Source organism: Populus alba, chromosome 11, assembly GCF_005239225.2.
Source record: "Populus alba chromosome 11, ASM523922v2, whole genome shotgun sequence".
NCBI classification, from domain to species: Eukaryota; Viridiplantae; Streptophyta; class Magnoliopsida; order Malpighiales; family Salicaceae; genus Populus; species Populus alba.
In genome coordinates, this window is record NC_133294.1 from 2862127 (window position 1) to 2885158 (window position 23032).

Sequence of the window (23032 nt, forward strand, 5' to 3'; positions counted from 1 at the left end):
TGTCAAATAATTGTGTCCTTCAAGTTTGTTGCTTACGGGTTGTGAGATTGACTGAAAATGTTGAGTAGATGGAGAGGAAAAATGTGTGGTATTAGGGGAAGTCATGAAAACTGTTTTGAATATAGTAGGAATGATGCAAATAAGGAAGATTGCGGAAACGATTGAAACGAATGAGGCGTTTGCCTATTGCTCTGATACCATAAAGGAATAAATAAAGGAAGCAGAGTAGAATTCTGCAGATATGTATATTAAAGTATAATCGCTTTTACTTGATTACATCTTTCTTATTCTGACGTGTATATGTAGGCTTACACAGATTTGCATTCTAAACAAACATTTGAATATTTAAAGGAGGATAAACTAGAGATTTGAATTTTAAAGCTAGCTAGTATCCTGCAGAGTATTTGAATTACTCTCCTCACCTGATGACAATCCTGATCCTGTGGCAACTGTGGAGATATTCTCTCCTGATCTGTTGGCAGTAGCTGTCAATACTCTAACACAGCACACCAATCAGCTAAAGTTTTCATATATTATTATCTTACTTCATCTTTAAAACAGTTTTCAAGTTATTTCCCAGCAATCCAATCAAATCTAGTAAATGGAAAACACTTTCCAGTAAAAGGAAAATTTGGCTTGGTTTTCAGGAAAGTGTTTTCTTGAAAAATTTAGGGGGAAAACACTTTCCATAAGTTGTGAAAAATTTAGAAATGTCATTATTTGCTGCTTATATCAAATTTGATCCTCAAAATTTTAATTGCTATATATATTTTGTTTTGAATATTTATTTTTCAATTTCATCTCTTAAAATTTTATTTTTTATATTAACTTTGGTTCTTATTTTTATAATTGCTATTTGCTTTTTCCTTATCATTTTTTTATTGAAATTTTTTATCTATCAAATTTGGTCCTCATTCTTTTGATTGTTACTTATTTTATTTGAAATAATTTATGAAATATTGATTATTATTATTTTAATTTCTTCATCTTTCATTTTTTTAAATTTTTTTAGATTTGATCTCTATTAATTTGATTATTATTTATTTTATTTGAGATAATTTATGAAAATGTTTTTTTCAATTTCATTCTCATTCAACTTTTTAATTTGTAAGATTTGTTCCTCATTATTTTAATAAACTTGAGAAAAATAAAATATTAATAAGTTATTTTACAGCTCATTTTCAATGACATAACCAAACACTGTAAAATGTTTTCCAACTTATTTTCCATTACACTACCAAACATTGGAAAATACTTTCTCGGAATTCACTTTTAAAAAAAAAACTACTTTCCAGCAAACAAACGGGGCCTTAATTTGCTCAAATCATTTATCTCGCGTTTACTAGGCCTGTAATTCTTGTTATAATTACCAAAAGGGACATTAGAGACACACACAACACATAATCCGTCTCATCAACTCACACTGTTCTTCTTACTTCGCCCACCAGTAAGAAAAAGGCACGTGGAGGATAAGGCTTTCATATCTGACTTGGAAAGCATCATTCTTGATTCTAGCCTTTTCTTTCTGTTAACTTTATTTATGATATGATGCGGTCGTTTGTTTTTGATTGTCTTATATAAAGATTTTGGAATATAAATGAAAATTTAATAGTTTTTAATTTTTTTAATTGTTATTTTTTATATCATTTTTTGTATTGATTTTATTTTTTAATTTTCTTCATTAACGGTGGTTTAATCTAAGCGATTATCAACAAAGAAAACAAGACAGCAGCTGGATTGGAACCAAAGTAAACAAGAGATAAGAAAGAGAGAGTACCTGCAAGTTTCCCTTCCCTTCTCTCTTCAGTTGTGGCTGCTGTTCTGTATCAGTAATCTAAGCGGTTCTGCTCCAAAATTTTAAGACAACCCTTCAAGTCCAATATTATATAGGAATGCGAGGTATAGTTACCAAAAGGGACATTAGACACCCGCATAACCCAACTCATCCACTCTCGCTGTGCGCCTGCTCTGGCCGTATCTCTATCCTCTCGCATCCAAAACCAGCATCAACACCACCCACCAATAAGAAAAAGGCACGTGGAGGATCATGACTCTGAATCAGCTACAGGGTCGGCTACCAAGTGCTGATGGCAAGAGGGTTATTGAGTTGGGGTTTTATAAGAATGGAGGTTCCATGGAGTGATAGTAATAGGATTCTGTTGTCAAAAGAGTGTGTTAGGTTTCCCGTTGACTTGGCTCGTCAGAAAATTGGAAGAGAACTCGAGCGTTTTTTAGTTGTTTAAGAGAAAACAGCAAATGGGCTCGTCAGATAAAAAATAACTAATTAAATTTTATCATGTGTTATTTTTATTTTATTTTTTATATAAAAAAATGAAATAAAATAGATAAAATAACATGAAAATTGGAAGGTTAACTTATATTTAATATGTCCTATTATAAATGCAAATTAATAAAATAATATCATATTACATTTTTTGAATATGAAAGCCCTTATAAATATTTATAAATAAAAGATCTCATGCTATTTCATGATAAGCTTTTCAAGAAAAAAAGAAAAAACTATTTCAAAAGCTTTCCAGCTTTTTTGATTTTACGGTTGAAATCTAAAAAAGCAAACCTCTACTTAATGAAACCTAAAATAATACAGGTTCTAGACCCTTCTTTGCAAAATTCCAAAAAGTGAAATTGCGAGCCCTGCGTTTACCATGGAGAGCACAATTATAATTTCTAACTATATGAGAAGCTATTTCTACTTCGGCTACGTGTGCTGCATCATCATCATCATCATCATCGCTACTGTTGTGGGCAGTGATAACTTCATCCTTTCCTTCGTCTTCATGCAACCATTGTACACCAACGGTCCTTATTTGGATAGCTGGACCACGTGGACGCACTGAAATACTCACGTCATCACCATTATCAAATGTAGTGTCATTGCCCCCTAATTTTCTGTGCAATAGCGATTGGATTTCCCGAACACCACGCGCGTACCTCACAGGGAAGACAAAGGATTGACAAAGCAAGGATCGACCACTCGTATTGTTTCTGATTTCAATATGAACATTACTAAAGCCACGGTATGCTGACGTCACACAACTCATGAACAGATTAAAGCCACATATTCGGTGCGCAGGAGGTGATGAGGATATTTTGAATGAAAAGTTATCTACAAACTCATTCTGAATTAGCCATTTATCCTCCTCATGAAACCCCCTTAACATCTCATCTTCATCAAATACATATACGACAACGTTGAATGTGCCATCTATAAATGATATCTGTACCACCAAAACAATGTCTATAAAATGAGAAAAAGAAAAGTATTCAAATGTAGATTTCCAAAACAATAAAAGGGGTGAAGGAGGACCTGAAATCTCGATGGCTGTATTTGAGCACTAACCGTTTCCATTATTGTGAACATTTGAGAGTCTAACTTTTGGATTAATTCTTGCTTTATCCGATCTTGGAACTCGACTAAGTGATCACAACCATCTCCTTCAGTCCAACTATTTGAATTTGCAATTCCTTGCAGTGAATAGCAAAAGGACACATCTAACAAATCCAAAAGGAATGGAAGCTCTGGGAGTGCCTGAAGCATTTTGCAATTTCTTAAATATAGGGCTCTGAGTAGACCAAGATCCTTGATGCTTTCTGGAAGAAAACGAATTGGAGTTCCACTTAAATCTAGACTCTCCAAGAAGCGTGGCAGTGAAAATGAGGTAAATCTCAACATTTTCCTCGTTGAAAACCTAGAGGGAAAGAATAGCTTCAATGGAAGAGATGAAATGAATGATGTACTTGCAACAATTCCATCACTTTGAAGCAACTTGCGCCCCTGATGATGCTCTAACTCCATATTCAGGCTGTTAAGCTTTGAACAACCATCTAAAACCAACTCTTGAAGTGAATTCAATCTACTCATTTCTTCTGGAAGCTCCATAAGACTTGTACAATTTCTTAGATTTAAAATCAACAATCTTTGTAAATCACCAATAGATTCGTGAATTTGAACCAAACGGATGCAGTCTTCAAGTATTAGCTTTTCAAGGGCTGGGAGACCCGAGAAGTCTGGGGTTCTAATGAGATCACGAGAGTGACGAAGATCAAGAATTTTCAATTTTGGAAGAAACTGTGAAAATACATGAATTTAGTTGTTATCAGTTGAAAACAAGAGTTGTTTAATATATTTTGTAATTTTCCCCCATTGGAAAAATTGGAAAGCCATTGTTGAAAGAAGTTAAGCCTGCGGCGCTTGCGACAAACCATTGAATCAGTACAAACAACTTCTGCATAATGATCTTCCATTAATGCATGCATATCAATGCTAAGGCCACGTAATTTTTCAGCATCCTGCATAATAATATTAAAAGTACATGAGAAAGGAAAGCAGATGAATGAATATGTCAAGGCACCACAAACCATTTAAGTAGACATTTAAAAAAATTCAGCTACTTACACTAGTTCCTTTCAAAACTGTAAAAGCATCCCCATGATGCCATATTCTTTGACATTTGGGTGATTCTTGGCGAGCAATTTCCCTACCCATATCTCTTACTAGTTGATGCATCCACAACCTTTGATCATTGTTGATTTCAACAAGACATCTATCGATGAGATTATCAATCCCAAATCTTGCACCTTTATGGAGCCCATCCAGTATCCTAACCGCATCATCCACATCCATTCCATTGAAGAAACATGCGATATCAAGGAATAAGTTCTTCGGATAATCACCATCAAGAAAGTCGTAACTTATTCGAAGAACCTTATGAACTTCAAAATTAGGAATCACTTTCATTTGTTGTAATGCGCTTTCCCATATCTCTCTTTCTTTTCCAGACAATGAAGAGCCAATAACTCCAAGAGCTAATGGAAGTCCATTACAATGATGTACTATTCTCCAAGAGTCTTCTACAAAACCATCAACAGGGTCAGCTTGTCCAAAGGCATTCCAACTGAAAAGCTCAAGTGATTTTTCATCATCTAGCGGTTCAACTTTGCACCGGACCCCCTCAATATCATTAGCTGAAAACAGACCCTTATTTCTGGTTGTTACAATGATTTTACTTCCTTTACAAAGCCAAATTTGCATGCCAATGATTTTGTTGAATTGGTCCCTTTTGTCCACATCATCCAGAACAATAAGAGTTCTTCTGCAACATAATGCATCCTTAATCTTCAGAATTCCTTCATCAGAATCATTTATCTCAACAGTCTTGTTTAGGATGTCGAAAAGAAGTTGCCTCTGTAGGCAAACTATATCCTTTGACCTAAAATTTGATAGAAAGCTCTTTCCTTCAAATTTATAAAAGTTCTGGTTGAAGACACTCTTAGCTATGGTTGTCTTTCCAACTCCACCAATTCCATAGAGTAAAGCAATGGCAGCACCATGGGATCCATCTTGCAACCATGAGTTGATATCTTGTACTAGAGCATCTCTTCCAATGAAATGAGGGGGTACATGAAACATTTTTTGATCCAAATTCTTTAAGACCTTCTCCACAATAGATTGGACAAACGGTGCCTCGTACCTACATCAAAAAGTAAAATACAATGTACGATAATTAGTAGTCTCTCTATAAGTAATAGAAATAAACAACATTTAGCTATGAAATTAAAGCAGGTTGTGTGTCAATGATTTGATAGTTTAAACAAAATCATGATTGGAAAAAAAAACAATGAAGAAATCATGAGTATATATATATTTTTTTTTGTTATATGTTTTCTTATCAGTACACTTAACTGAAAGAAATTAAGAGTTCACAACCAGCATTCTAGTCTTATGCTATGTATTGTTTCATAAAGAGATACAACTTACCCATCTCCTAGAACCATTCCAGCTAAATCAGCCACTTCCTTTAAAGCAATCCTCCACCCATTCACCCGCTCCATCTCCTCGTTGAAGCTCTTTTCATGTTCCACAAATGCTGCAGAGAAGCTCCCTGTTTGACGTCCGACTTGGGATGGATCCACATCATAGAATACTGGCAAAACTATGCAGTCAGCATTCCTCTTACGTTCCATGATCATTACAAGTTCATCGAGGCACCATCTCGACGAAGCATAGTCTTTGGAGAACACGATTATCGATATTTTTGATTGTTGTATTGCCTTCTGGAGCTCGAAATCTATATTCTCTCCTCTCCGAATTTCATTATCATCTCTAAATGTGTGAATCCCTGCTTGAACCAGGGCCGTGTAGAGGTGATCGGTAAAGTTCTTGCGGGTGTCTTCACCTCTAAAACTCAAGAACACTTGATATTTACAATTAGGAAACCGTGAAGAGTAGGATTCTTGATATTTCCCAGCAGCCATTTCGAGTCTAGCAAAGATAAGACTTTTCAAAGATCTGAACAAAATAAAACAGTTTTCAAGATCGACAGCACACCAATAAGTTGAAGTGTTCATGTATTATTATCTTACTTTATCTTTAAAACAGTTTTCAAGTTAATTCCCTGCAATCAAATCCTCCATGCCCTTTCAGAAAAATATCTGTACATATGATAAATCTCTATGCTGAACCAACGAAATTGGTTGATGAGATCATCAATAATTAGTTTCTAACAGTGAATTACTTTAAGTGATTCTAAAAGAGATAAGAGAGAGAGAGTACCTGTAATCTTTACTTGTAAGACCATCTCCTGGAGAAAATGTTATTTTGAAGAGTTTAATTGATAAAATAATATTTTAAATAGTATAAATATAATATTTTATTTTTTTAATATGTTTGATGTTATTTTTTTTATATGGTTATATTTAATTGGTTTATTTTTTTGTGGTCTTATTTTGTTGGTTTTGATGTTTTTAAAAGATATGTAAAAATAATATTTGTGGAAAAGAAAAAACATTTTATTTAATATTTTTTAAAAAATATGTAAAATAAACATAAAAAAACTAAAATAATATTACGTTGGAGATGCTATAAAGTCAGCCTTAGAAGTCGCTGTGGTATAATTACCAAAAGGGACATTAGAGACACACACAACACATAATCCCTCCCATCAACTCTCACGGTTCTTCTTACTTCACCCACCAGTAAGAAAAAGGCACGTGGAGGATAAGGCTCTTCATATCTGACTTGGAAAGTTTACTAGGGCCTGTAATTCTTGTTGCATCATTTGAATCTGTTGAAAACCGAAAAAACATTAATAGAAAAAAACGGAATCGAAAAAAAAACCGATTAAATTAATTAGAATATTTAAAATAAATCTCGGTTTGGTTCGGTTTTTAATTTTACAATGCAGAAACCTGTTAACCCGAACCAAACCGAATCGGTTAAAAAAAAGGTATTATAGTATAAATAGAAAATTTTGCCTCTTGCCTCTCCGCTAACCCTAATACCAGAGCACTTGCCCCCTCTCGCCCCTTCCTCTTCAGTCTCCTTAGAGTTAGAAAATAGAAAAACAGAGATCCAAAATAGTTTGTATTTCCATCGTCACTTAGAAACACATAGACTGTTCGCTTGATTTGTCTAGTAACCCTAGCTACCTGCACCCGCCCCCTCTCGCCTCTCAACCTCTCCCTCTCCTTAGACTTAAGAACATAGAGATCCAAAACAACCTGACACACCAATCAATTGAACTTTAAAACCAATCAAACCTCTCAAAAACATATCGATGTTTTTCATAACCTATCCACTATCCGGTTGGCCTTTTCTCTTCTTCTAAGCAAGATCACATGATACTCCACAATCTCCACTACTCTTCTGTTGAATCAGTTCTATCTTAGTGAGTTTTAATTTTGTATTTTCCTTTTTAATTAATTAATTAACTAACTAATGGCTGCTCGTATTTTTCCTAGCTTTATCATCTATTTAATTTATTGTATTTTTCACTTTAGTTGTCTAGAATAATATAGAAAAAATGATGCCCAGTAACCCTATATGTCTTAGTTGCTGTTTTGAATGCTCTAAAATCAATTCTATACAGTATGCACTATACATTTGTTGTTTGTGCTCGCTTTAATTGGGTTTTTATTCTTGAGCACTGAAAGGAATGTATATAGTTTGATTTAGTGCTTGCATCTTTATTTGAGTCACAGCTTGAACTGATCTGAAAAGAAACACAGTAAATTATTCATTTTTTATCCTGCTCTCAATTCAAATTCTTACAATTATTTAGTTTCGCAAAAGTTGGGTTATAAATTTGTTTTACTGGGTATGATGTGGGTCATGGCCTCTTTTATTTTTGTCATGACTGTTTTTATACTAAATCAGGCTTAGAGGGCTATGAATAGAACCATGCATTGCTCTTAACCTGCTTGTTGTTGTGGTCTAGCATCACATATTAACAACACAGTTTCTATGAAGCAATAATAAAGCATTTTCTTTTTATGTAACTTTATCAGTAATTTTAGTTTCCACTTAAAATCAACAATCAAAACTAACCCCTAATTAATAAATAGATAAACAATCCAAATTTTCATTCCTCAACACAAATCTTCAAACCCTGAAAAGAAAAGAAAAAAAAAAGTTTCTTTGTTTGATTAATCATTTCCTTCCTCTTCATGCAACCATTGGACACCAATCGCCTTTATTTGGACACCAATCGTTTTTATTTAATTGGTTTATTTTTTTGTGGCTTTATTTTTGTTGGTTTTGATGTTTTTAAAAGATATGTAAAAATAATATTTGTGGAAAAGAAAAAACATTTTATTTAATATTTTTCTAAAATATGTAAAATAAACATAAAAAAAAACTAAAATAATATTACGTTGGAGATGCTATAAAGTCAGCCTTAGAAGTCGCTGTGGTATAATTACCAAAAGGGACATTAGACACACACACAACACATAATCCCTCCCATCAACTCACACGGTTCTTCTTTCTTCACCCACCAGTAAGAAAAAGGCACGTGGAGGATAAGGCTCTCCATATCTGAGTTGGAAAGTTTACTAGGGCCTGTAATTCTTGTTGTATCTTTTTTTCTTCCATAAACTTCAATCATAATTTTTACCAAACACATATCTAAATTCAACTAACTTTAATTAATCATACTTTTTTAAAATTTATATTTTTCAAACTATAACTATAAAAACTACCTCAAAAACAAATACACTCAAGTTCCTACCGGTTCAAGACATGGGCGAATGGTTTTAATATTGAGAGAGAAAGGGTGGATTGTAATTTTAAGACAAGTCATCCCTACAAGTCCACTCTCTTTCTATGGTATGGAACGTTTCCGCGTGAGGAATTTTCCGTGCAGAAAGTCGGAATGTGTACAACTGGGCCCAATACATGGGCATGGTTTTAAAATTGAGAGAGAAAGGGTGGATTGTAATTTTAAGACAAGTCATCCCAACAATTCACATCATTTCGGCCAAAAATTCTATCGAAAAATTAAGGGGTAAGAAACCCAGACGATAAGGATTGCATAATGACATAACAGAAAACCATATGAATAGATCAAAGCCACATATCCACTGGATATTTTGAATGACAAGTACTCTACAAACTCTTTCTAAAGTAGCCACTCCTGTTCTTCCTCCTCGTGAAACCACATTAACATCTCATTTTCATCATATTCAAGGACAATGTTGAATCTGTTGCCCTAAAGTTGTATCTGTTCCATCAAAGCAGAATTTATAAAATGAGCAAAGGGAAAATTTTCTAGATATACAAGAACAAAAACGTAGAGTTTAAATAAAGCAGAACTTATAAAATGAACAACGGAGATCAAGAATTTTAAATTTTGGAAGAGACTGTGAAAGCACTTGAAATCGGTTGCTGTCCATTGAAAATAAAAGAGACTAGATACATAACGGTTTGCCTTTCCAAGCAACAATTAGACTGGTTCTGGATTAGATAAAGAGCCACAAGCTTCTCTAAGCAGAAGTGCTTTGGTTTGGATCATGTAAAAACCAACCCTTTTATTTTAATTTATTATTATTATTTTCCTTGAAAAAAGATAAAATAAATAAAGAATGAATTAAAATTTGGATTAACAGCAAGTACAAGTTTTAGGATTTAATTAAACTTTGTATTAGTTTTATTAACCAAATTAAGAATTTAATTGAGGAATTGATAAGTTTGGGACTTAAATGAACTTCAAATTAGTTAATTAATGAAAAGTTTAGGGTTGATTCTAGTTAAAATTGCAAGAAATTAAAATCCAAGAACCCATTTGCAAATGGCGTTGAGATGTAGGAGTCCAATTAAAGTTTATCCAGGGGGCTTGCTTACAAAGCTTTCAAAACATCAGACCAAAACGAAAATGGCCATCAACACTGTTCATCTTCTTCAGCGAACCAAACCAGAAACAGACTCCCCACGATCCCAATTACTCCTGCAATAACAACGGTCGGTCGCCTCATTATTTAGAGTCGACTGCATGGCATTCTCTGGCTATATAAAAAGCCAGAGAAAGACAGAAGAGAAAGAACTAAAGGGACGCCCTTGTCTTCTTCTTTGGTGGCAGCTCCAAAAGCTCCAAAAGCTAAAGGGATGACAGAGAAAGAACTGGGGGAAGGAGAAACGTAAAGAAGAATATATAAAAAAAAAAACAGAAGAGAGAAACAAGGGATGACAGAGAAGAGATTGAAGAGAAAAACAGAGAGAAAGAACGAACATCAGTGAAAAACTAAAGGGACGCCCTTGTCTTCTTCTTTGGTGGCAGCTCCAAAAGCTCCATTTTCAGCAGCCACTGCTGTTATTGCTTGAGAAGACCAAAAAATACAGAGGGAAGAACTGGAAAAGGGAACAAACCAGGGGACTAAGGAAAACCAAAAGAACTCGAGAAGGAAACAGAGGTAGAAACACTGGGAGGACAAAGAAAAAAAACAGTCGAACAGAGGAGAGGGAATGAAAGTAGGAAACATAGAATCCGCATAGAAGAACAGAGCATATACGGGGAGACTAAAAAAAACAGAGGAAAACAAACATAGGCAAAGGTTGCACCGAGAGAAAGCAAAAGAAAAGAAAGAACCAGAGGAAAAGTAAACAAAAGGAGGAACAACATGCCATCGCCTTCATCCTACTCCTAGGTAAGTGTCCAATTTTACAAAATAATTCACCAACCCTGTGTATTAGAGATTTAATTACATGGTAACTGTAGCAAGCGTGCGTGAACTATTCACGCATGCTTGCGGGTAAAAACTGCCTGGTCACTCGCTCTGGGCTGCCTGGTCACAAGCTGAGCTAGACCTAACCCAAAAAAATAAAGATAAAAAAAATAAAAAATGAAAACAAGTAAAATAAAATAAAATAAATATATGCATGCATGCATGCATAAAAAATAAATTTGTTTTATTGGTGTATTTACTGTATTAGAGTCATGAATAAAAATATTTATTTAAATTTATTTTGTTATATTTTGTTATTATTATTTTCTAGCTACGTAATATTTACTAAAGCCAAAGTTGAAAATATTCGTAGTTAATTATTCATAGACACTAGAGTAAGGAAGATTACAAGCAAACCATCAAAGCATAAACCAACAAATTTTTAACAATTTAAGATAAAATCAGCAATGCAGTCTATCATAGGCAAGACATTTAAGGGGTTATAATATCTTCTCTTTCACGTAACCAGTCCTATACTATATAATCTTTGTTGACCAGTTAGGGTTTCTAGTGACCATAATATTAGATGACAACTCCTCAAGCAAAACCATTCCTCATAAAAAAAACAAGATACTAAATGTCTGTTCTTTTTCCTTTGAGATTTAATTTTTACACGATCGCCGCGATGTCCAATATGACAGATCAAAGGGAATCCATGCCAACATAATTACATCAAATTCTTGGAAAAGTGCTCATAACTTCCATAGAACTTGTATAACTTAGCTGGAGAAATTTTACATTTTGCATCTTTCTGAATGCATACGTGCTGAGGATAAGAAGTAAACTTGTTCTGTCAATTTGTACTTCTTCCCCCAAGAAAAACTTGGAAATCCACTATTGAGAGAGGAGTGTAGGAAGAAAACATTGTTAAAAGAGGTTAAGCTTGCAGCGGTTGCAGGCGAAACATTGAATCAAGTACAAACAAATTCTGTACTGATTCATGCATATACAAGGTAAGGCCACACAATTTTTCAGCATCATGCTTCCAAAATATTGAAAGTAAATGAGAAAAGAAATTAAAAGCATGAACATTTTAAGACACCTAAATACCATGTAGATAGGAAAACAAAACCAGTTACTCTTACACTTGTTTCTTTCAAAATTGTAAAAGCTTCCATGTGATGCCATATTCTTTGACATTCGGGTGATTCTTGACTGTTATAGAATAGGATTCTAATATAGAATGTTGTAATCATTACAGTTACTCATGTATCTATCAGAATAGGATTCTAATATAGGATGTTGTAATCATTACAGTTACTGCAGTGTTCTGCTGCCTCTATATAAATAGGAAGGTTGGCTAAGGCACAACCCAACACATTCCATTATTCTCAACTTGGTATCAGAGCCACAAAACCCTAAAATAAATTAAACCTATTTTTTTCACAGCCTCCCAGCCTCCCTTCTTCAATGGAATAGCCGCCACATACATCTTTAAATTCTGCAGCACCAGCAGTCCAGCTTTCTTCTTCTCCGACAGTGCAACCCTCTTCTCTTGCAGCGCCTCCTCTGCTTTCCTCTTTTGCGTCACAACCTGGATTCTCCTCTGCCATGGCTGGTGAACGCCTCCTCTTGCAGCCCACGTCTGCTGCCTCTACTGCCGCAAGCATGATCTCCCTTTCTCACACTCATCAAGTCATCTCCCTCAAATTAACAAACACCAATTATTTATATTATGCAACTTCATGGCTCTCTTCAGGATCTTTGACAGGGTGATGAATCAGTAACTCAATTTATGCAAAAAGCGAAGGCCTTATTTGATGAATTAGTCGTTGCTGGTCGGCCAGTTTCGCTTGAAGATTTCAATTTATATATGTTTCGTGGTCTTCGGGGAGAGTTTAAAGACTTAGTTACCAGTCTTATTACCAAGGTTGAACCTTTATCATATGCAGATCTTCACAGCCATCTCCTCACACATGAATTTCTTCACAAATCTTCTGCTACCATACATGCTCCTCTGCTGCCCACACTAGCATTCCATCTTCTGCTCTTGTTGCACAGCGCCAGACTTTTGGCAATTCTGACCGTAGCAGGGGCCGCTTCAACGGTGGCTGGCATCCCAACCAGTCCAACAGCAAAGGCAACCGTTTTGCCGGCTCTAGACCTGATCACCGCAGCTTCCAAAACTCATCCTTCGGTGACAATAGGCAAGGCTCTTGACAGCGCAATAGGGGGTAGAATCCACGCTGCCAACTGTGTCAGAATTTTGGCCATACAGCTCCCCATTGCCCTCAATTCCAGCAGCGAGGTTATGGCCAACAACCTACTGCCAACCTAGTGCAGCACAATCTCTCCTCAACAGGTTATGTTGATTGGTTTCCAGATACCGGTGCCAATCAACACATCACACCTCATCTTGCCACCTTGACCGCTTCAGAATCGTATCTTGGTAATGATAATTTGCATGTTGGTGATTGACACGACCAAAAGCTTGATGTCTCTTCCCAAGTGCAGGAGTGTCGAAGTAATAAATAACCCGGCAAGACCGGGGTCGAACCACAGAGAGGTTAATTGTATAAATTATAAATAACAAGACAACAAAACAACAACAACAACAAACAACAACAACAACAACAATAATAATACTCAGTACGTGGCGTTGTTATACCTGAGAATGATCTAAAGATCGGGTCACAGGTTTCCAGCCTATATACTGACTTTATGAAAAGATCAAAGATATATATTATATAATATAAACAGAATATAAATAATAATAATAATAACAATGATAATAATAATAATAACAGAAGATGAAGAAATTAATGAGAACTTTGAGTTGGAAGATTAATGTAAGGATTAAACAATGATATAAACGAATGTCAAGGTTAGAGGATCCACTAATGGTACTTCAAACAAGTATAATATAAACTCTTATTACTCAATTGGAAACCACACATAAAAGAGGTTCCAATCAGATTATAAATTGTTAACATGATTACATTAGTTATCTTATTCGAATAAAGCTAATACTTGTAAATGTTGGCAGGCATTCATGATTATAACTTATGTTAACAACAAATCAAGTCCCTTTCATAGCTCAGGTGTCGGTTATACCATACAGTATGGGCTATGAAAGTACCAAGTATTTGTTGTACCAAGTGTTATACAACATAAATCTAGATTAACCATTTAACAAGCAAAGTATTAAAAGTGAACAAGATAACAAATATAAAACATGTTAGTATCCAACGTTAAGGTCCATGTTAAGTTTATATTATACTTATTCTTACACCATTAGTGTACCCTTTTCACCTTGACATAATTAACTTAGCTAGACATAATGAAAGAAAGAAACATAAATAGACAAGATAAGAACATAAATGAGAAAGAAGTTAACTAAGTAAAAGAAAGGAAATGAAGTGCATAAACTTGATATTAATGAAAGAAAAACATAAGCAATACAAAGAGAGAAAGCAAGAGCATGATCTTGATCTGGAAACCAAGATGCCTCAATACATGGTAAGTGCCTCCTTTTATAGGCCAAAATTTGGAACTATTGATTTGTTGACTAATTTATGAGTGGGTGGCCACATCTTGACTAGATAACAATCCTTATCTTCTTGTCTGATCAAGACGTCATTGCTAACATCATAATTTGCCCAAAATCCTCAAGAATATTCTAGGAAATTGTCTCAGATTTCCAACAAAAAAAAGATGAGGTCATTTGGACTTCTAGAACTCAAGATATGGGCTGAACACTAAATAGTGTTTGGGCTGCAGGACAGCTTCGGACTTCTTCGTTGTTCCTTCAATTTGGACTTCAAAACGACCTTTTCAAATCTTGGGCTCCTCATGAAAGTTGTAGGATTTTGTCTTACTTTTCCATCCATATAAAGTGGACCTAAATCAGAAATCTAGAGCTCCAGATATGATCCAATTACCGAGCAATGTTCCGGTTTGGACTGCACCGACATCTCTTTTCTAAGTTTGGCCATCTCTTTGTCCTTTAACTTTCAATGCTTAAACTCATCAATCAATCCTTTTATTTATGTGATAGTCCTGCATTTAAAATGAGCATTTACCATAAATTAAGGTATCTTATAATATCAAACTTGTTATTATAAAACATACTTTAGTTAAGGAGTTATTGATACTTCAAGTGCAAAATGATGATATAAAACCTTGATAAACATGCACTTTTAAGTACTAATCACACCCCCCAACCAGCTTATTACTAGTCCCTAGTAATCTAAAGCGTTAAAATAGAGAAACAATTTGCAAGTTCCACAAAGCAAGGCATTCATCATTCAACTTCCATTAATCTATCCAGATAAACAAACTCTCATTAAATTTATATTCCTGCTTCATACTTCTTAAACAAGATATTAATAAACCTTCTTTTTGTGTGCTCAATGAAAACATAGATGATGGGGCTTTTGTTGGAAGAAAACAATATTATGTTCAAATGTTTAAGGTGAACTTCCTTGGGTTGGGATTTTTTTCTTCTTCTTCTTTTTTTTTTCTTTTTATTTTCTTTTTATTTATATACACATACAACTTAAAACACAATGTATCTTTAACCCATGTAACGAGTTTTAGGCTAATGACTCCCAGACCAGTTGGTCTTAGGGCATTAGGTGTTGAGACACCCCTACGAGCTTAACAACTCGGGTTGCAGATACTGATACGTAGATAGTGCAATGTTTGATTCCCTTAAGCTTTTCTCTTTAACCCATGTAACAAGCTTTGGGCCAATAGCTCCCAAGTCAGTTGACTTTAGGGTATTAGGTGTTAAAACACCCCTTCGGGCTTAATTGCTTAGGTTATGGAGGCTACGAAACCAAACTTATCCACGTTTTATTATCATCAATACTATCTTTTTTTTATTTTTTTTTCTTTGCAAATTATATACTATCCTTTTCCCTTAGTTGTTACCTTCAACAAAAGAACATAATTAATGTAATAATCCAATGCGCAACCCACAATCATATGTTAAAGTGTGTGTGTGAAAATGAAGGTTTAATAATACTTGTTAAATGAGTATAGAAGTAGAATCAAGTGATAACAATGTGAGAGTTTGTAAACCTGAATATTTCAAGAAGTATTATGATAGACCTTGGTAATGAAACTTACTAAGATGCGTCTCTAGAGTCAATAAAATTGATTCCATACTCTGCCATCCTAATAACAATTTTTGTCAAATGGTTTTAATAATAGCAAAAACAGTTAGCAAGTTAGTATTTTTTTTTTTTTAAACTACTACCCTCTCCCCCCAACCAAAACGAGACATTGTCCTCAATGTTCGAAGGTAGAAAGATAGAGTATAGAAGACATCACCTGAAACAGCGAACAATGACAAACCTGAAACACACTTAAACAAACATAAGAAGTAACAAAACAAAATAATATGCTATTAATAAAACCAAAAGACACAAGGTTTCACAGATGAAGGCTCAAATCTAATCTAAGCTTTTTACGGCTTTCCTTAGTTGACCAATCTAGACGACTCATGCAGGGATCAATGACAGGGATGAAAGATTGTAGTTGGTCAATCAATTGTTCAGCAGTAGCAGCAGAGATTATGATTCGTCGTGTCGAAGATGTTAGAAATTCCTGTTCCACAGCTTGATCAAGGAAAGACAACAACTTATCATAAAAACCATTAACATTTAACAAACCTATAGGTTTATGGTGAATGTGCAGTTGGGCCCAAGATGAAATATGAAAGATCTCTTCCAATGTGCCCAGACCACCTGGTAAGGCAATGAAGGCATCAGCATGGTTAAACATGGTATTCAGTCGATCAGACATTGTTGGGACCTGTAGTTCTTCTCCAATTGTTTTTCCAATGATGTCCCCATTTGCTAAAGCTTTGGGGACAACCCCCAAAACTTGACTGCCTCCAAAAAATGCAGCCATTGACACACCTCCCATTAACCCAAGGCTACCTCCCCCATACACTAAATGAATCTTTCTCTTAGCTAGTACCCGACCAAGATGATTTGCTGATTCTAAAAACTCTTTTTCTTTCCCAGGACTGGATCCACCGAAAACACAAATATTTTTTATGTGATGACTTGAGGAACCTGCCATTTCTACACACTTCTATATTTGATGAATGTATGGGATGAGTAGAAATGAAGGGAAGGAAGAGAAGAATTTATAGATGAAAATTGAAAATGCAATCATACCACCTATATGTAGGCCAGCTGTAGTCTCACAAACTCTCTCTCTCTCTCTCTGTATTAATTATTTATTTTGAAAAAGCATGTGTATGTACAGGTAGTTGTGATTGTGGCTCACATCTTCCCTTGGTTTTACGTCCAAGAACGGCTTAAACGCCCTCTATGGGTCGGGGATAGGCTTCCCATCCAGTTTTCTTAAAAACTGGCAAACAGGGTCTTTTTTAGTCAGATTCCCAAGACTAAGTCGATCATGTTCTTTATGGAATTGTGGCCATAAATCATGAATTACACGATGCACATCTCCACTAGGATGCGTCTCAAGGGTCAATAAAAGATTATCTAAAGACCCCTTACTCAGGCCATCCTTAATGAATTGTATTTTATCTTCACGGTTTACAGATACCATTCCTAAAGAACGACATGTCATATTACAAGTCCATCTGGCACATCGATGACAGACTTTCAGTCGTTTTGCACGACGTTTCTTTGCAAAAGTGCTTTTACCTGTTCCAGGCATGTGTGAAATGAAAGAATTGGATGACTCACCTGATAATCGAACCTTTGCTTCAATTAACCAACGGATATCTTCAGGAATTCCATGATTCATTAACAACCTCAATCTTGCACACCTAGCACGGTAAATTTTATTAATCGCATGTGGAGGCAAAGCGGGAAAATACCTTTTCAACTTTTCAAGAGTGGTGTCCATTTTCAAAAGAGAATTAGAGAAGCGATTCAAAGAAGGAAGAAAGAGCTAAGAATTATACAAACATATACAGATATCAGTTATTTGGGAAACTGAAAGAACCGACTTAAGTCACGGAGTACCGTTATCCGCCATTTGACCGGGGTGAAAGAGAGACTAGCAAAACAACAAAACACAAAACAATGTGAGAAAAAGAATCAATCTTTATATACAGGATCACTCAATTCAATAGAGTCATTTTCAACCGAAAAATTGTCAAAATAAACTTTCAAACGATGCCCATTTACCTTGAAAACATTGCCATTCTTTGGATTCTCAATATCACAGGCCCCATATGGATACACATGTTTCACAATAAAAGGACCGCTCCATCTTGTTCTTAGTTTTCCAGGAAATAAATGGAGTCGAGAATTATAAAGCAAGACTTTTTGACCAACATTGAATGTTTTTCTCAGTATTTTCTTGTCATGAAACTCTTTAATTCTTGCTTTATGAATTTTTGAATTGTCATATGCATCATTTCTTATTTCCTCAAGCTCATTTATTTGCAATTTTCGCAGCTGACTAGCATCATCAAGGCTTGAATTGAAAGCTTTAATAGCCCAATAAGCTTTATGTTCAATTTCCACAGGCAAGTGACAAGGTTTTCCATAGACTAGTCTATAAGGTGACATACCTAATGATGTTTTATAAGCAGTTCGATAAGCCCAAAGTGCATCATTAAGTCTTAAAGACCAGTCTTTCCTATTAGGGTTCACTGTTTTCTCCAAGATCTGTTTGATCTCCCTATTAGCAAGCTCTACTTGTCCACTTGTCTGAGGGTGATAAGGGGTGGCAACTTTATGTGTGATTCCATATTTCTTCATTAAAGACTCAAATGGCTTGTTGCAAAAGTGTGTTCCACCGTCACTTATCATGGCTCGAGGGATTCCAAATCGACTTAAAATGTTTTCTTTCAAAAACTTTATCACTATTTTGTGATCATTGGTTCGACTTGGAATTGCCTCTATCCATTTTGAAACATAATCTACTGCGACCAATATGTACAAGAAACCAAATGATGGAGGAAATGGACCCATGAAATCTATACCCCAACAATCAAAGATCTCAATGACAAGAATAGGATTTAAAGGCATCATGTGACGTTTCGAAATAGATCCCAACTTTTGACAATTTTCACAAATCTTACAGAATGCATGTGAGTCTTTGAACATGGTGGGCCAATAGAATCCACTTTGTAAGATTTTTTGCAGTTGTCTTTCTTGATGAGAAATGACCCCCACATGCCTCAGAATGACAAAATTTAATGACACTACTTACCTCATTGTCAGGAATGCATCTTCGAAATATTTGATCAGGACAATATTTGAATAAATAAGGGTCATCCCAATAAAAGTTCTTTACTTCGTTCAAGAACTTTCTTTTGTCTTGGGTACTCCAATGAGCTGGCAATTGTCCTGAAACAAGAAAATTAACAAATATTAGCAAACCAAGGCATCGTAGAGACAGAAAATAAAGATTCATCAGGAAAGTAGTCATCGATTGGTGTAATGTCAGATCTCGAATCGGTTGTCAATCTTGACAAATGATCCGCGACAACATTTTCGGTGCCTTTCTTGTCTTTGATTGTGATATCAAATTCTTGAAGTAACAAAATCCACCGCACCAATCTAGCCTTAGAATCTTTCTTAGAGAGAAGATATTTCAATGCTGCATGATCACTAAAAACAATAACAGGTGAGCCAACAAGATAAGATCTGAACTTGTCACATGCAAATACTACTGCAAGTAATTCTTTTTCAGTGGTAGTGTAATTCATTTGAGCACTATTTAAAGTTTTACTTGCATAGTAAATCACATAAGGTTTCTTATCTTTCCTTTGTCCCAAGACAGCACCCACGGCATAATCACTAGCGTCACACATTATTTCAAAAGGTAATGACCAATCAGAAGGTTGAATGACAGGAGCAGAAGTAAGCAAGTTTTTAAGTTTAACAAAGGCTTCCTCACAATGTTCAGTCCATTCAAAAATATTATCCTTTGTTAGAAGGTTACTCAAGGGCTTAGATATTACACTAAAATCTTTGATGAACCTTCTGTAAAAACCAACATGTCCTAAGAATGATCTAACATCTTTAACAGATTTTGGTGTTGGTAAGTTGGCAATTAACTCGATTTTAGATTTGTCAACCTCAATTCCTTTCGATGAAACAATGTGACCAAGTACAATGCCGTTTGTTACCATAAAGTGACATTTTTCCCAATTCAGTACAAGATTCTTCTCTTCACACCTGCTCAAAACCTTTTCTAAGTTAGTCAAACAATCATCAAATGAATCACCAAAAACAGAAAAATCATCCATAAAAATTTCAAGAAAACGTTCAACCATATCACTGAATATGCTAAGCATGCATCTTTGAAACGTGGCTGGTTGCATTACATAATCCAAAAGGCATCCTTCGATATGCAAAAGTACCAAATGGACATGTGAAAGTAGTCTTCTCTTGATCTTCCAATGCAATTTCAATTTGATTGTAACCTGAATAACCATCTAGGAAACAATAAAATTCATGACCTGCAACTCTTTTCTAGGATTTGGTCCATGAAAGGTAAAGGGAAATGATCTTTTCTAGTCATTGAATTAAGTTTCCTATAGTCAATGCACATGCGCCAACCCGTAACAGTCCTAGTTGGAATTAACTCATTTTTCTCATTTGTTATCACAGTGACTCCAGACTTTTTGGGTACAAACTTGGGTAGGACTTGCCCATTTGCTATCAGAAATAGGATAAATGATTCCATTATCTAGAAGCTTAATGACTTCATTTTTCACTACTTCTTTCATATTAGGATTAAGCCTTCGTTGCATTTCTCTAGAGGGTTTAGCATTTTCCTCCAAATAAATCCTGTGTGTGCAAATCAAAGGGCTAATTCCTTTTATGTCAGCTATGGTCCATCCTAATGCATTTTTGTGCATTTTCAGAGTCTGTAATAACTTACCTTCTTGATGCGCATTAAGTTTGGAAGAGATTATTACCGGAAAAGTTTCATTTTCTCCCAAAAATGAGTATTTGAGATTAAATGGTAACGGCTTCAATTCAGGTTTTGGTGGTTGAACACTTGAAGGTATGGGCTCAATTGATCGTGGTGGCAATTCTTCAATTTGTGGTCTCCAATTGCATGCCTTTGATTCCTGAAAGTAGACCATTTGCAAATCATCAGATTCATCAATCTCAGTTTCACTAGAAGTGGTTTGAAATTGATCATGAACTAATTTTTCAATAAAGTCCACTTCCTGTAAATCATTATCATCTCCAGGTTGCTTGTAAATGTTGAAAATATTCATCTCCAATGTCATGTTTCCAAATGATAGCTTCATCAGTCAATTCCTACAATTAATCAATGCATTAGAAGTGGCAAGAAATGGACGTCCTAAAATGACAGGAATTGAATTACATGCTTCAACAGGTTGCGTGTCCAAGACAACAAAATCCACAGGATAAATGAATTTATCAACTTGTACCAACACATCTTCAATTATTCCTCTAGGCACTTTTACAGATCTATCGGCGAGTAAAAGAGTTACAGAGGTTGGTTTTAACTCACCTAGATTGAGACTCTGAAAAACTGAATATGGAAGTAAATTCACACTAGCTCCAAGATCAAGTAAGGCTCTTTCAATTTTATGTTCTCCAATAAAGCAAGAAATTATAGGACAACCAGGGTCTTTATATTTCAAAGCATTATTGTTCTGAAGAATGGCACTTACTTGTTCGGCTAAAAATGCTTTCTTTTTCACATTCAATTTTCTCTTCACAGTGCACAGATCTTTCAAAAATTTAGCATAGGAAGGAACCTGTTTAATAGCATCCAACAAAGGTATATTGATCCTTACCTGTTTGAAAATTTCAAAGATTTCAGAGTTGTGACTAACTTTCCTTTGTTTGATCATGGCATGAGGAAATGGAAGTGCTGGCGGGGAATCAGCCTTTTCTTTGCAATGTTCAGGTTCAACCCCTTCCTTACCCTCAGAGATAGACTCATCATCTTTCTCACAAGGTTCAAGAATAGGTTTTTCAATAACCTTACCACTACGAAGAGTGATGACTGATTTGACTTGATCCATGTGTTGGCTTCCAGAACTACTGGCATTTGCATTGTATTGCCCTTTTGGATTTTGTTGTGGTTGGGATGGAAACTTACCTTTCTCTTGGAAACTGAGAGCAGATGTTAATTTTGCAAGAGCATCTTTAAAATCTGTCATGCTTTGAGCAAGTTGAGTGTTGATTGTCTCCTGCTTTTCAATAAATGCATGCAATGTTTCCTCAAAATTTTTTCTAGGAGGTGGAGCATAAGGAGGTGCATATCCATGAGAATTTTGAAAATTATGAGGTGCTTGAAACGGTGGATGTGAAGTTTGTGCATTGTTGCTATCACTCTTCCAACTAAAATTTGGGTGATTTCTCCAACCAGGGTTATATGTTTGTGAGTATGGGTTATGGTTGGGTCTTTGGAAACTGTTTAAAGCATGAGCTTGTTCATGGAGGCATTCCTTGAAAGAAGGCAAAGTTGGACAATCATTGGTTGCATGCTCATTTATTTCACAGATTTGACACACAATGTCTTGAACAGATTTTAATTGACCACTCTTTTTTAATTCTAGTGCCTCGACTTTTCTAGCTAAAGATGCAAACTTGGCTTGGAGGTCATGATCTTCCCTAAGGTTGTGCATACCCCCACTAGATGTATGAGGTTGAGTTTTACCTGGTGCCTCATAAGTACCTGTGGTGTCCCAATTTTGAGTATTTTCAGCTAGCAAGTCTAGGTACTCCATTGCTTCATTAGGGTCTTTATCTTCAAAAGTTTCATTGCACATCAATTCAACCATTTGCCTATCTATAGGTGTTAAACCCTCATAAAAATGTGAAACCAATCTCCATGTTTCAAAAACCATGATGTGGGCAAGTATTAAGCAAATCTCGATACCTATCCCAACATTGGTAAAATGTTTCTCCTGGCTTTTGAGTGAAAGTGATGATTTGTCTTTTGAAAGAGTTTGTTCTGTGAGATGGAAAAAAACTTCTTTAAAAAATTGTTGTTGCATATCATCCCAAGCACGAATGGATCCTGGTCTCAAATTTTGTAGCCATGTTTTTAGCTTTATCTTTTAATGAAAAAGGAA

General features: G+C 35.2%; 1 protein-coding gene and 2 pseudogenes across 1 annotated transcript; all 3 read right to left on the reverse strand.

Moving 5' to 3' along the window:
* Positions 1 to 1942: 1942 nt before the first annotated feature.
* Positions 1943 to 23032, reverse strand: part of LOC140956157 (disease resistance protein RPV1-like) — a 43049-nt pseudogene continuing 21959 nt past the window's right edge.
* On the reverse strand, positions 4162 to 6662 carry LOC140956141 (disease resistance protein RPV1-like; the record flags this gene model as incomplete). The annotated part of the gene is made up of 3 exons (XM_073412608.1): positions 5780 to 6662; positions 4418 to 5492; positions 4162 to 4311 (listed from the first exon to the last, which is right to left on the reverse strand). Coding segments are annotated over exons 1-3 (1815 nt in total), but the record flags the coding sequence as incomplete, so codon positions are not given.
* Positions 17305 to 22738, reverse strand: LOC140956107 (uncharacterized; annotated as a pseudogene).